We start from the raw sequence: 15,131 nt of genomic DNA on the forward strand, positions 1-15,131 counted from the left end.
CCTCACCATTCGTGCCCGAAGGAGGATGGTGGCCATCGAGGACGACGAGGCCCCGATCCTTGAAGGGATTCCCATTGCCCCAGGGCCCAGTAAGCGGAAAAGCCCGGATGCCACCCCGGCACCACCACCTTCAGAAAGGAACTCCGAGGTGTCGGATGGAGTGGTTCCCGAGACCCCTCCCACGGGCGGGACTCTGAAGGATGAGGTGCTAGCCCTTCTCCTTCCGATAGAAGATCACTCAGTCCAGGGAGAAGACTCGCCCCGCGAGTAGTATGCCCAGCCAGGATTGCCCAAGGAATGAAGCCGTCATGGTCCACAGTTTAGAGTTGTACCCCTTCAGTTGTGTTGCTGTGACCGGTCGTGTAGTACATGTTTTGGCTTTACCCCCAGCAGTGTTGTACCCCCCCTCCCCGTGGCAAAATAAATAAAATCGTTTGTGTTTGTTGCTTGTTAGTCTGTGTGTTTGTCGACAAGAGGTGGATTCTGTCTCTTCGAAAATACGAACTAACCACTTTAAAGATCACTAAAATCCAAATCACACTCTCATAAAGTCTCACTCAATCTGCAGATGCCGCCCAAGCGTGCCACCAGGACTTCCCCAAGTCAGGCCCATGCCACCCCCAGTGCGGAGAGGCAGCCAGAAAGGCAGGAACCGCCTCCGGCAGCGCTTCCTGAGGAGCAGGAAGTGAGCCAGCCAGAAGAAAGGGGAGAAAGTCAGGTGGGGACACAGCAGCCACCGCCCCCACCAGTTATTGATCCGGTTCAAGTGATGAACAACCAGACCCTTCTGCTAGAAGCTCTAGCCAACGCCATTACTCGCCAGAGGCCCCGCGGGCAGAACATGAATGAGAGGTTAACGGACTTCCTCCGGACCAAGCCACCCACTTTTGGTGGGTCTGTCAACCCTCTGGACGCAGATGACTGGCTGCGCGTCATCTAGAGGAAGCTGGAGCCATTTGGTTGTGAGGGCAGGGACAAAGTTCTCTTGGCTGCCCACCAGCTCACTGGGACTGCCCTAGCTTGGTGGGAGAACTACTGCTCTGCCGCCCAGGATGCCTCCACTATCACCTGGGATGAGTTCGTGATGGAATTCCGTCGCTACCATATCCCCACAGCCACCATGAAGCGCAGGGCGGATGAGTTCCGTGAACTCCGTCAAGGCAACCGATCTGTGGAGGAGTACACCTTCCAGTTCATGGAGCTGGCCCGTTATGCTCCAGAAGAGGTGGACAAGGATGAGAAGAAGCAGGACATGTTCAAGAAAGGCTTGAACGCGGAGTTGAGGACCCTGCTCACTCCCCAGATCTACCCCAACTTCAACACCTTGATGAACATGGCCATCTTGACTGAGAGGGCCAAGGCAGAAGAGCGGAGGGACAACAAGCGTCGGTTCCTGGAGAGCAAGGCACACCAGCAGGACCGATTCCAGAAGCCAAGGAGCTTCGGTCACCCCTTGCCCAGATCCCAAGCTCCCATGCATTATCGAACCCAGTCCCAAGCATCTGGCTCGCATCAGACTGCTGCCCCATTCAGGAGCCAGAACTCTATCAAGGCCCCACAGAGCAGCGCCAGCCAGGTCACTAGCAATGGTAGAGCATGCTTCAACTGCCGGGAGCCAGGACATTTCATCGCCAACTGCCCCTATGCCAACAAGCCAGCAGCATCAGCCTTGTCCAACTCAGTAGCTGGACCTAGGGCCGCATTGTCAGGAGCCAACCGTGTGCCAGTTCGCAGCAGCGGCAACCCCAGCAACAATAACAACCAGCAGATGAGGCCGCCCCAGCCATCATTCGGACGAGCCCGCGTCAACCACATCGGCGCGCAGGAGGCTCGCGAAGCTCAGGGCGTGGTACTCGGTGAGTTTCTAGTCAGCCCAGTCTTGGCAACAGTACCTTTTGATTCTGGAGCATCACATTCCTTCATATCCTCAAGTTTTGTGGAAGAACATCATATACCTACAGTACTACTAAAGTTACCCTTATTAACCCGGACTCCTGGGGCCGACATCCAGTGTCGACTAGGGTGTTCTCGGGTAAGGATCAATTTAAGTGGGGTAGAATTTCTAGCGGATCCAGTAGTACTTAAGTCTAAGGGGATAGATGTGATTCTTGGAATGAACTGGTTGAGCCTGCATGACGGTCATATAGGGTGTGCTGATAAGGTGGTACACCTGACCAATCGGAATGGAGTGCAAGTGACCTGTCACACTAGGGGAAGTGGCCCGGACCCCATGGTGTTCAGCATGGAGACCAAGACCTTAGAAGAAGTCCCGGTAGTGAGTGAGTACCCGGACGTCTTTCCTGAGGAACTACCTGGAATGCCCCCTGACAGGGACATAGAGTTCGTAATTGACCTCGTCCCCGGAACCTCCCCTATAGCCAAGAGACCCTATAGAATGGCAGCCTCAGAGTTAGCCGAGCTGAAGAAACAGTTGGGAGAGTTGCAACAGAGTGGCTTTATCAGGCCTAGCTCATCCCTGTGGGGAGCCCCCGTACTTTTTGTCAAGAAGAAAGACGGAAGTATGAGGATGTGCATGGATGGGGTTGGACTTGTTGAGTACGTTCGTACTCACCCTTGCTTCGTTGCTACAGAGGAAGACCCGGACTTCGTCGCCGAGGACCTTGAGTAGAGGTTGCGTCCGCACCCGACGCTGCCTGTGGTGTTGGCCTACCCAAGATGCTGCTACTGTCGTGTAGTCCCGAGTGCTGTCTTTTGGCAGTCGCTTGGTTAGCCGCCGTTATTTATTTACTGCTTATCGCTGCGTGGCTTTCACGCCCACTCCCTCGGGAGTTGTACGGTAACTGAATTATCTGTCGAATAAATGTGCTATCAGCCTCCTGGGACTGATAGTTGTATCACATTTAGTCTCTACTTATGTGGAGACGCTTCAGCGCAGATAGTCATAAAATAAAATAAGGGAGGAGTCTAGTGCATGTTGTCAGAATAAGACAATGATAGATCAAAAGAGAGAAAAAGGGAGATATAAGATGATCTTTTAAGGTGCTCTTTTTTAGTTGTTTTTTTTCTTTGGGACAACACAAATTGCTTACAAAATCTTTCATCTTTCAGCAATGCTTATGTTATGATCATAATTGTTGAAGTGTTAGTTTGGGATCTTACATAGTCATAAAACAAAAGAGGATTTGTCGTGTGGCTTGAATAGGATGGTGCTTAAAGAAAAGAGAGAATGGTGTGATGTTAATGGTTTGCTATCTTGGTCTCTTTTTCATCAGCACTAGATGTTAATACTTCTAGCCTTTTTGTTTGAAATATGGCCTTCTGAACTATGTGGTTTGCTAATCATGTTATAACTTAGAATGTAGAATAGTTGTGTTGTCAAATTCCTTTTTTTGCTGATTTGTTGTCTCGTAGAGTATAAAATCTTGTCTTCATGCATGTTTTACTTCTGCCTTTCTGTGGTAGCATAAATACATCATTGATTTCACTTCCCTTTCAACAACTGTGTATGCATATTTGGTACTTCATCTTGATCTCGTGAATCATGGTCTCATGCACCTTTTTTTTATTATGGGACGTATTATCATGGTGAAAAGTAATCTTGTTCAATGCATTTGTGGCAGTTTGCTTTCATGTGTTCTCATGTGTTCTCTTTTTGTTGTAAATTTCAGCGGTGTAGGTGGAAATGCTTGGATTATGGACAGGAAGCTCAAGCACAAGCTGAGGGCTCTTATATTGTCTTTGCTGGAGGAGGACAATGACATCCCTGGAGTCCTTACCCCAGCGAGGGCAGCAAAGGAAGCTGCAAAGGAGGACCAGCTTGTGAATGCTGCTCGTGCAAAGGTCGCTGAGTTCGTTTCCCGTGCTGCTGCCCCAGCCTCCGGTGCTCCGGCTCCTGCTGTTGGCGGTCCAGCCCCTCCACCAGCTCAGGCCTTCGCCCCACAGGATTCCTCCCCTGCCCACGCCCTCTCTGTCCCGGCACCAGGCCCATAGGGCACTCCTTCATGCTAGCAGTGAATGTTGTGGTGTGCTGATGTTGAAAACTTCGAGTGAGTGCTCCTCAGAAACCTGATGTGACTTGCCAAAGTTGATGCGATCTTACCAAAATTGATGGGATGTGGTGGTGTTCACATGAGACATCCCTGAAAACTGCTGTGGTGTTAACGAAGTGGTGGTTATTAGTGCTGTGATGTTGTTCATGTTATCCATATCAGTTGTTTCGATGCTACTTGTTGAATGTAATGATAGCAAGCCACTAGGATTGAGAAAACTACTTGAACTAATTTGTGCAAAAGTAGCGAAGAGCCGAAGGTAATACTAGAGGGAAGGGGGGTTGTCATTTGGACAAATGGCTTATACAAATAAACATGACATCAAGCCATCAACGAATAAGCCTGATGCCTGATGGGTGCACAGCGTCAGAAAGTGAACACTTTGCCATCATAATATCATATAACTCACGATACATAATCTTATGCAAGATAAAACTATTTCTTCAGCATTGAAGTGGGCGGAAAATTATTTGTATGGGGCGGCTAACGTCACCGGTTCCAAATTGCTTGACCAGTATGTCTTCCTCATTCTTTCGGAACATTGATGTCTTTGAAGAACAGACTGAGTTAGTAACTGCTTCACATTTTTGGCAGTATTTTTTGTCTTCTAAAAGAAGAGTCTCCAAGTTGGGAGCCCGCTTGATGACAGTTCTAATAAGATCCAAATGCTGCTTTACTTGCTGGAATCCACCAAATTCAAGCCTTTTTAATTGCAAGAAAGATGTCGAGCCACCAAGCTTTGTAGTGCTCCAAGAACCAATTGTTCTTTCAGAACATATTTCTCTCCTCTGTGTGTCCTTTCCACAAATATGGTTCCATATCTGCATTCCACAAGAGCATACTTTGTTGGAATTCATTTGTACATGCCAATACAAGATTTGTAGCATTTACAGGGGCATAAGCTCAACATGTCTTTAGAAAAGGGAATACAGAGCACGCATGAGTTTCTCCAATGTATCTGACTAAATGGACACAACAGAAACGATAAATTTGTTACCTTGATACCGAATATTTGGACAGAAGGTGCAGACTCAAGTAGGACCAGTGTCCATAGAAGATCAAATTCCACATAGATCCCATGTAGGAATAGCTTCCTTAGTGTCTTGAAGGAATTTTGAAGTTCTTTTCCTTCTGGTGCAATCCAAATCTGCGATAAAATGAATTGATTCGTATGCTCCTCAAACAATTTTGTAACCATGAATAAAGATATGTGCGCTTCGGGTTGCCACTCTAAATAAGAAACATGAATATAGGCCAAGTAATAAACACTTAGATTGAGAACATAGTATAGGGACAAAAGAGAGTAGATGGTATCTAAACCTAAAAAATGGAATCAAATACTGTTCAGTTGTTCTAAATTGCGTTGAAACATTTCTTTTTCGTGAATAGTATTACTAAGAAATGCTTACCTTTTCTCCGTGGAAATTCAAAGTAAGAGCCTGCACATTTGTCGTATCACCTAGAAGTTCAGTTATCTTGAATCTTGCGTGACGACTTAATGCAGTACAAATAAGTTTTACTTCCTCAAGGCAAGGAACAAAACTGAAAGAAACAGGAAAAGTATACGAATCCCAATGTTTACACTGTAGCTGCACTAATTTTGGAAGGCAGATTAACTGAACCCTCTCAAAACTGCATGAACAAAGTTCGAGTGCACGCAGTTTTGAGTTCGGTAGATCCATCTTCAGTACTGATAAGAACCCAATATCACAATCATGGAGAATAAGATTTTGTAGTTGCTCACAGCTAAGTAAAAGGCGGTGCATGTCTGGTTCTGTGAAACTCGCATTATACAAAAAGAGTTTTGTTAGGCAACCAAAAAGGCGAGGAGATGAGTCGAAAAAGAACATCAGGCTCTGCGCATGCTCCTGCATATCCTTTTCATTAGAATAACGACTGCACTTTACAGTTGGAATCTCAAGCTCCAAGTTCTTCAGTTTACCACTGTCGATAGCATTGCAAACTAGTTTGCCAATGTCCAACAAGAGATTGGTGACCAAGCCGACCCTAAGGCTCAATGTCCTGATGTTGCTTTCTCTCTTGGGCGAAGCCAAGAAGCTGCTCATCAATTTAATTAGAGCTTCCATTGCTTCACGTACCAATTTGTAATCGACCACTGTGGTGGAATTCTGGGGCATGAAATGCTCTGCTTCTAAGCAGAGATGAGAGAGCAACAAAGGAAGGTGCCCCCACCGTGTCGACAGGATGCTGGTCTTTATGACTGTACTTATGCTAACTTTCTCCAAGATTGCGAGTAAGATATCATCTGGTAATTTGCTGATCCTGTCTTCATCCTGCACACATGGGGGAAGGGATGCTTAAAGTAGAATGACTATATTCAGTTGGTTTCAGATATCAGGTGTTACTGGAAACAAAAAGAAAAAGGTTTACATCTATCTAGCTCAAACTAGCACAGCGTATAATAAATTAATAATGCTGCTCGAAAAAATGTGACTGTAGAAACTGATGGTACATTGAAAAGAAGAAGAAGAAAAATAAACTTACATGGTTTTGGACATCACTGGACTCCATAAGTAAATTTGAGGGGGCTTTATTTGGCACCTCTGCCGGACAATTTGGATAGAGGAATTTCAGAAAACCTTAGATCCTCACAAGAATCGGGGGAAAACACGCTAAACTGCTCCAAAGAGGGGCGGAGGCAGAGATCACGAAGCAGATCTGCACTGAAACTAGGCGAGCAAGCTAGAGGTTCCCTGAGCCTGAGCTGTGTGTCTCCAAAGAAAAACCAGCCGCAAGGCACCCGCGCGCCGGCGACTGCGAGGGGTGGTAGCTCCCGCGCTTGGATGCGAGGAAATTCTGGAGTCGAGCTCGTGGCCAATACGACGCAGGTGCAGATCAGATATATGGTGTCGTGAGGTGTTCTTCTCGGATACGAACTGGATGAGCTCGAGAACTAGAAATGCACCCGCCGATCCTCTTTCCGTTCCGCGGGTGGCAGCGAGAGAGAGCTTTTCCCGGGCGCGCTGGGGAAAGAGAAATTGGGCCTGGCCAGATGTTGGGCCACATCTAGGCCCGTAAAATGAAATACCGCCTTCTCCTCGGTCGGATCCTGCCTGGATGCGTTTGAATCCGGAGCGGCTATTGCCTATCGCCAAACGGCCTGGATCATTTCATCTAGTGTAATATGTACGTTAGAGTTGTTGACAGATACCAGCATGAAGAGACTCATGAACCTTGTAGTCATTCCGATCATTCGCCTCAAAAAGAAAACGAGAATATACTTCCTCGCGGCCCTTCCCCCACCCTTTCTTTATCCCTACGCAAAAGACTGAAGTGATCACCTGTGCAGAGAAAAGGCGGCGACATGGACGAGCAAGGCTGCTTGCCTGTGCTTCTGGAAATGGAGTAGACTATGATGGTAGCTTTGCTGGAGGTTATGCTTGAACGTCTTTTTCCTCTATACGGCTGCGTCTTTTTGCAGATATTAGGGAGGATGGCAGACAGGCTGAGATCTTCTGTAGCTTTTGTGCAAAGTGATATAAAGCGTTCATCCACTAAGGTGTGATTACAAGGTAAATGTTGTTCCCAATTTTTTAGCAAAAGAAATCACTCTCATGTTGTTACCAGATTATAAAGAGTTAAGGACGGCAAAATTTGTACATCCTGATGAGTGATAACATGTTCCCAGGTTATATTAGATGAGCATAATTACATAAGAACAGAGTATAGCCATAGCTCAGAAGCTGCAATGCACTACTACATACTAAAAGCGAGCAACTTCTCTATCCTCAACCTCAATTCTGCAAGTTACCCAACTAGAGAGAAAGAACTTGCTATGATTATTTTTCTTTTGTACAAAAAAATTTCACAGGATTCAAACGTATACACCCCCCATCGTCCCTAACTTTGGTGCTCCCAAGGTTAAACGTGTGACTCGTTCTCAATGTCATTGTGACATCTGCTGCAGCTGCTAAAGCTGGCAAAGTTGATGTACTATGTTCGTTCCAAAATTCAGTTTGTGACTTTGTTCCTGAACCTCTCTGTCCTATGAAGATGAACTGTCATCGTCAGAGTTGTTCTCTCTTCGTTGTCCATAGAGACTTAGAACTGGCAATGAGGTCGTAGCCGAGATGCGGAATGACCTGGCCGACCCGATGACCGTTCTGTCCTGCTGCATCCGGCCAACCTCCTTGCAGACATGATCCAGCGTCGAGAGGAAGTCCCTCACCACCATGAATATCCTAAGAGGGTGTGCTTCCTCTTTCGCGGTGTCGCCATGGAAGTACTCGGTGATGTCTTTTACTCTCACCAAAGCCCTCTTCTCCTCGCCTCTCACTTGCTCGATCTCCTTCTCAGCTTCCTTCAGAAAACTTTGCATTGTCGTAAAGAATTTCTGCCCTTGGGTGCATTGCCCCTCGAGCTGCAAAACTGACTTGATCTTTTCAAGGCCTGTTTCTAGCTTATTCACATAACCGTGCAACACATCGAAGTCCATCATAGCTGCTTTCTTGACATTTCCTAGCTCGCTGCTGAGCCCGGACACAAGTTTCAGGCCTTGCCTTCGTAACTGCTCATCTTTAGAGCTATGAATAACAATGGCACTTTCTTTTTCTGATTTTGCATCTTCTGATCGAATGATTTCTTGGACGACAAAATGCAATAGCGTTGTTTTACCATCAGTGCCCTTGACGTCAGCAAGTTTTAGGAGAGTGTCAAGCTTGAAGGCTTTGGCCTCACCCCGGTTTGTGCCAACATTCATCCGGTTCCCAGTTCTCAGCACTGCTTCGAGGAGTTTCAGGAACAACCTACTGCCTCTAAGATCTTCGCAGGCTGCCTGGAAAAAAAAAGTGAAGAAATGTTAGGTAACTACAAGTCTAACATCTGCAGTAGGGATTGAAACACAAGTCAGTGAAAATGTCAGTAATCAAAATGATGAGGTGGTAGAAGGATTCATGCAGAATGGATTAGCATACCTCTAGCGTTTCAAAAGATTTCCTTAAGTAATTTATTTCAGTCTCGAAATTGGCTCGGTATAGCATGGCATCAACTCTTTTGAAGGCAAATGGTATATCAAGCACAGCTTTGAGAAAGCGCTCTGCAGAACCAAGTTTCGACAAGTCACCATTATAATCTCGTAGTTTGAGTTCTTCCTCTTTAGTAGGAGCCATCTTGACTAAAGTTTCCAAAAGTTCAGTTCCCAAGCATTCAGCGTTACCTGTTTGATAATACAGCAGAATGACAAGATAACTATCAGCAGACTCCCATTGTACAGAGATTATGTGCTAAACGTCCAAACAGCTAATACAGCAACAGGCACTAGCATAAATCGTTAAACTGATAGCGTGTACTCCCTCTGTTCCTGTTTATAAGGCGTACACGCATATCAAGATTCAAACTTTACAATTTTTGACCAATAATTTAGCCAACAATTTTTTGTTTTCTTAAAGTAAACTGGATATGGTTGGATTTATAATCAAATGTACTCTTCAATGATTATAAATTTATAACCAAAAATAAGATTCATATTATGCCTTATAAACAGAAATGGAGGGAGTAAGATTCAGCCTTTCTGTATAGAACCAGAGCAATAGGAAAAAAATGTTCAATGTAATTGATGGACATTTTTTCTTCGAAACTTGCCAGCTTGAGAAATGGAAGACGCGTCTTTGTCCTACAGAGATTTCAAGTCTCGAAAAAAGAACGTCCTAGACTCCTAGTAATTTGTTGAGATTTTGTTATCAAGAACAAAGGTTTCTGTTAGTTTCAACGCATCTTAAGAACCTGTCATTATTTAACAGGTATGCACATCAAGCTCCGAAAGAAAAAACTCATAGAAAGGAAAACAGAGAGTCATTAATATTTGAAAAAAGCGTCCTACCAAAGCATCCGGATGCAGAATCCCAAATTCCCGATAACAATCGGTGACAACAAATCCAATTTGTGAATTAGAACAGAAAGGGAAAAACAAACTCTTATTTTTGCTAGATATTTAGAGTTTTTTCAATATTTAGGGTGATCAAATCAGGAGAATTACTTTCAGTAAGAAACTTCGGCCACTGAATTTATCTGAACGCACAAAATCAGCGCTGGAGTGGGCCAAGGAGCAGCGTAGTGACACTCACCATCCAACAGTGCATCAGAGACCTCCTCGCGCGTAACATTCAACGCACGGAGCAGGATGGCGATGTTCTGTGCTTTCTTGGGGTCGAGCACCCTGTCCTCCTGCCTCAACGGCGGCACGGTGGCCTTCCTCCCTGCATCCCTGGACGGCACGGCTGGCGTTGAGTTGTTCATGAACAATGCCTCGATCATGTCCTCATCCAACCTGAAAGAAATATCTCCACATCAAGCATAATTCACTGATATCCAGCCATAACAGCGCGTGTGGTAATGTAACAAGATCTCAACTGGAATGAGCTTGACTTCAGCTGGTCCCAGACCATGGCGCGGTCGGAGGTCGCCCGCACCTTGTCCCAGTGCAGCGGCTTCAGCTTGGGCCGCGGCTCGCCGTTGCCAACGAGACCGTCTACCGCGTCGTCCCCTTTACGCATTGACGTGCTCCCGTTGTTGTCCACTGACGTTGCCTCCGTGATCGGCATCGGCATGGCAATGCGGGGCCCCTCCGGAGGCAACGGCTTGAGCAACCGGCGCCGCGACGTCGGCCCGGACGGCGGCTCCGCGGGCCTTGGGATTGTACTAGACGGAGGCTTCGGTGGCGGCGGCGGAGGAGGAGGTTTAGAAGCAGTGTTGGGTTTCGGCGGCGGCGGTGGAGGAGGAGGTGGGGGTGGAGGTGGTGGTGGCGGCGGCGGCGGCTGTGTTGGTTTGGAGGATTGCACCGACCGCGGGGACGGCGAGATCACCTGTTTGATGTCGGGTGTCGAGCCGGCGGAGAAGCGCGTGCGCGGGGGCGTGCGACGGGAGCGCGCGGGGGGCGGTGTCGGCGCAGCAATGGCCGCGACCGGCGGGAAGCAGTCGCTGGTGAAACTGGGGAGGCTTCGGCGGGACGCGGTGGTGGTGGTGGGCGGGCTGGACGCACTGGCCTCGCTCCACGTTTCGCCGCAAGCCCCGCCGCCGCCGCCGGAGCCCCCGGAGCGCTGGCGCGGCGTGTAGTAGGCGTCCTCGTCGGAGGAGCCCATCGTGGCCGCGCGTCGCAGCGGCGGGAGAGGCCGGAGCTCCGGGCTCGGGTGGTCGGTGGGCTCGTCGCGGCCCAGCCCGCGGCGCGCGCGCTCGCTGCGCAGCTTGCGGTACGGGGAGCCGATGAGATCGGCGGCGGTGGGCCCGTGGTGGCGGCCGGGCGTAGTGGGCTCCACCGTGCCGACGTAGAGGAACTCGGCGGCCGAGGGCGCGGCGTGGTGGCGCGCGGACCCGCGGTCGGGGCCGAGCAGCTTCTGCGAGTCACCGCGGCGGCGCGCGCGGCTGGTGATGAGGAACGCGCACGCGAAGGCCAGCAGCGCGACCGCGGCGGCCGCGGCCGCCCCCGCCGCGACGATGCTCGCCTTCGCAGGGCCGCCGTGGTGGCCGCCATCACCAGCCGGAGTGGTCGGGACGTTTGCCGCGACAGTGGTCGGCGTGGACGTCGTCGCCGTACCACCACCGCCGGCAGCAGGCGCCGTCGGTGGCGCCGGAGGGAAGAAGTCGCCGGGAGGCCCGTCAGGCGTCGCCGGGTCGGAAGTGAAGTCCGGAGCAGGCGGAGGCGGTGGCGACGGCGGCGGGGTCCACTCGATGGGGAACAATGGCTGGTGCAGCACCCGCCTGGCAACACCGCCATCGACATCGACGGACGACGCCGCGGCCGCCGTAGTGAAACCGCAGCACAGTAGTAGCGCGGAGAAGGCTAGTAGCAGCCTGACGGTGGTGGCGGGAGGCATTGGCGGTGCGCCAGAAGTAGAAGAAGAAAAATAAACCGATCGGCCGCGGCCTCGACTTTCTAGAGCGGGAGCGAGGGGAGAGAGAGCGTGGGAAGGGGAGAGGACGCCGCCATTTTTGGCTCCGGAGCAGTAACATACTGCTGCTGCTGCCATCGGCGGAGGAGATCGATCAACCGTCTCGCTCACACGTGGCGCGGGAATCTGCTGCTTTCCGTTTGCTCTTTCCGCAGCTCACTCTTTTCCTTCCCTCTCTCTCTCTCTCTCTCTCTCTCTCTCTCTCTCTCTCTTAAGCTTCTTCGCTTTGGATCCCACTCTGCAGAGGAAGAAAAAGAAGATCCAATCAGGAACGGCGAGAAATTTCGGTTGCGATTATCATACGCCATTATACAACCGACGAAGAAAAGAAGGTTCATTAACGCACACTTTTGGTTGGAAATGGAGATTTTCGCGTCGCCTTTGCAAATCAGTGGAGGATTAAAATACAGTTCCATGGAAGGTTGGTGCTTGGTTCGTCGCGGAGGCAAGTAAATATTCCACGATGGGTCGGCGCGCGGGGCAGTAAACACATGCTGAAGTGGAACCTGATTCTTTGCGTGCCAACAAACTCGATGTGATCGATCGATCGATCGATCTGAAAGGTCTCTATGCGAACACTCGTGCTATGCCTTGCTGGCTTTAAAAATCCTTCGTGGATTTCATGAGTTCTTTGTGTGGTACGCCCCGATCAATGCATCTAGCGCGACATCGAGAGGTACTCTGCTAAGACAAATGGGCCTGGCTCGTCGCCTGTTACGCTCCGCTGCACCTGCCCGGTCGCGATCCGCGACCTGCCCTGAACAAGAACAACAACGAACAGCACGGTGCACGGAGCCGAGGAGAGCCCAGATTTGTCTCCGCGCGCACGGTCGCGTCGCGTTCCGCCTCCCGTTGCTTGCAGCTTGCGTGCCACCAACCGCTCCGTTCGGCTCCGTTGGCCACGCCAGCGTGCATTATCAGTTACCACGGGCTCACTGATGCAGTTACTGCTGCTGCTTTTTTAACAATAACACGCCATGAACCGCAATGATCAAAAGCTGCGTTGCGCAAAAGCGGCAAGTAATGTGTCGTTGATGCTAGGCTAGCTAGCAGGCCTGAGCGCCGAAGCGTAGTGGCGTAGTGCTATTCCTTTTTCCTCTGTCTTTATACAAAACCATCTGGCACTTTCCTCTTGCATCATTCCGTCTACTTGGATAGTAGGGATCTTCGAGAGTTCATCAAGCGCTTTGCTCGCTTTCGTAGTGCCCGCTTAGCTTTAATCCAAAGCGTTTAACGGTGGGGAAGGACCGAAGGAGGATGCCGGATGCCCCTGCCCCCTGGGGCCCTGCTCTAGGTCTCTGCACACACACACACACACACACACACACACACACACACACACACACACACACACACACAGAGAGAGAGAGAGAGAGAGAGAGTTTGATTTTGTATGGGTCCCACGTGCATGGCTGATGGGCCCGGTCTTCGGCTTCTCTTTTGTCCGCTTTAGTTTAGTGGTTAAACTAGTAGCCGATGATTTGTATAATTTGGCACGGCAAGCATCTTGCTTTGGGTGGGATCACGTGGAAAGCGCCCCGATCCCGGAGCGCAGCGCACTGTCCGCTACCCTCCGCTCCCAGTCTCCCACCACCCTCTCGGCTACGGGACGGCCGGACGAGACGGCGTGCCGTGCTCTGGTTTTTGCCGTTTTTTCGCTTGCCGCTCCGTCACGCAGCCACCGCTTATCCTACCCACAAACTTGCCCGTGTATGCTTAGACCTCGGGTTTATTCTGTTGCACAGTGAAATTCCCAAGGAATTCGTCTGATGCTGCGACACGCAGATGCGCAGGCAGGATGCTTGTCCCTCTATCAAGGTTAAGTTGTTGGCAACCGTGCTCATCAAATTCCTCGCCAAACTCTGAATCTTGCTTTTCCAACTACTGATAGATGAAGCGGCGGCCACCACCATGCTAGCCGACATGGATTGAAACTCCGGTGAGGATAGACCCGGCACGGTGCCACCACCATGCTCTAGCAATGTTGAGCAGAGGCTAGAACCAGCAGGGTGACCGAGATGGAGCGAGGAGTCCTTCGGATTTGGGCAGAGAGTTCATGATCCAAGCAGAGTAAGGTGAAGGAGTGAGGATGCAAGAGAGAAGGTGAGCGGAAGCTAGAGAAGGATTGCTCATTGGTTCGACTCGTTGCATGGACATGACATGCATGGCTAGCCATGTATCCACTTACCATTAGAGAAGACCTTAATACTACCAACCACGAGCAGAAAATTAAACTGCACGCATAACGGTTACATCGTGCATGATATTAGGAGGGGACCCAAAAACAATAGCACGCGCTGGCATGCGGTGGTAACGGGAGCAACGTACTTGAGGCGGCGGTGGGGAATGCGTGTCTTCAGTACCGGGTCCAACCCTCCCTTTAGTACCGGTTGTGTAACCGTTATTGCTATTTCGGTACTGAAGGTCTAAAGGCACCACTTTAGTATCGGTTGTTTATACCACCGCTCCAGCTTCCAAAAACGCCTGCTTCTTCAAGAATCACAAGCGCCTGCTTCTCCAAGAATCACAATCACAAATTCCTTGCGCGCACATGGAATTCACAAGAATCACAAAAAAAATTCACAATCACATGAATCACACTAAGAATCACAATCACAGATTTCACAAGAATCACAAGAATATATTCACAAAAATCACTATCACACATTTCGCAAGAATCATAGAAAGAATTAAAATCACAGAGTTCACACGAGAGCTTCGCCTGCACCGTCGGGCTTCCCACTGCGCCTCCTCACCCACTTGCCAGCAAGCGCCGCGGGGCCTCCTCACCCGCTCACCACACTAGTGGCCGGCGCACCGGTGGCAGTCAGAGGACAGGCCCAGTCACCAGCGATCGGGCCCGTGCGCCCGTGGGGACCGGCCAGTAGTGCGCCGGCGACGGCTGGGGAGGCCCCCTGCGCCTGCGGCAGTGAGAGAGGAGAGGGAGGAGAGAGGAGGCTGTGTGGAGGGAAGAGAGATAGTGGCCGGTGGGAAGAGGAGGGTGGGGAGATAAAGGATAAGGCCGAGTGGTGGGGAGATAGGGGGGAGAGAGGAGTTGAAGAGAGCTTTTAGTACCGGGTGGAGGTTTCATCCGGTACTAAAAGTTACTAATTAGTACTAGTTGGAGGTAACAATTAGTACCGGGTGCTAAACTTTAGCACTCCATTTGAGGGTGCTAAAGTTTAGCCCTGTGCTAAAATTTAGCATTGTGTATCCA

The 15,131-nt window shown here is 49.8% G+C and overlaps 2 protein-coding genes across 2 annotated transcripts; both read right to left on the reverse strand.

Moving 5' to 3' along the window:
* Window positions 1–4,320: 4,320 nt before the first annotated feature.
* Window positions 4,321–6,937, reverse strand: LOC101757454 (putative F-box/LRR-repeat protein At3g18150). The gene is made up of 4 exons (XM_004987063.3): window positions 6,516–6,937; window positions 5,420–6,304; window positions 5,008–5,157; window positions 4,321–4,831 (listed from the first exon to the last, which is right to left on the reverse strand). The coding sequence occupies exons 1-4, from the start codon at window positions 6,540–6,542 to the stop codon at window positions 4,454–4,456; spliced, it is 1,440 nt and encodes a 479-aa protein (XP_004987120.1). The 5' UTR covers window positions 6,543–6,937; the 3' UTR covers window positions 4,321–4,453.
* Window positions 6,938–7,638: 701 nt separating this feature from the next.
* Window positions 7,639–12,101, reverse strand: LOC101773928 (formin-like protein 8). The gene is made up of 4 exons (XM_004985231.2): window positions 10,380–12,101; window positions 10,094–10,296; window positions 8,945–9,186; window positions 7,639–8,805 (listed from the first exon to the last, which is right to left on the reverse strand). The coding sequence occupies exons 1-4, from the start codon at window positions 11,990–11,992 to the stop codon at window positions 8,017–8,019; spliced, it is 2,847 nt and encodes a 948-aa protein (XP_004985288.1). The 5' UTR covers window positions 11,993–12,101; the 3' UTR covers window positions 7,639–8,016.
* Between the last annotated feature and the right edge of the window lie 3,030 nt (window positions 12,102–15,131).

Source organism: Setaria italica, chromosome IX (genome assembly GCF_000263155.2).
Source record: "Setaria italica strain Yugu1 chromosome IX, Setaria_italica_v2.0, whole genome shotgun sequence".
Taxonomy (NCBI): Eukaryota; Viridiplantae; Streptophyta; class Magnoliopsida; order Poales; family Poaceae; genus Setaria; species Setaria italica.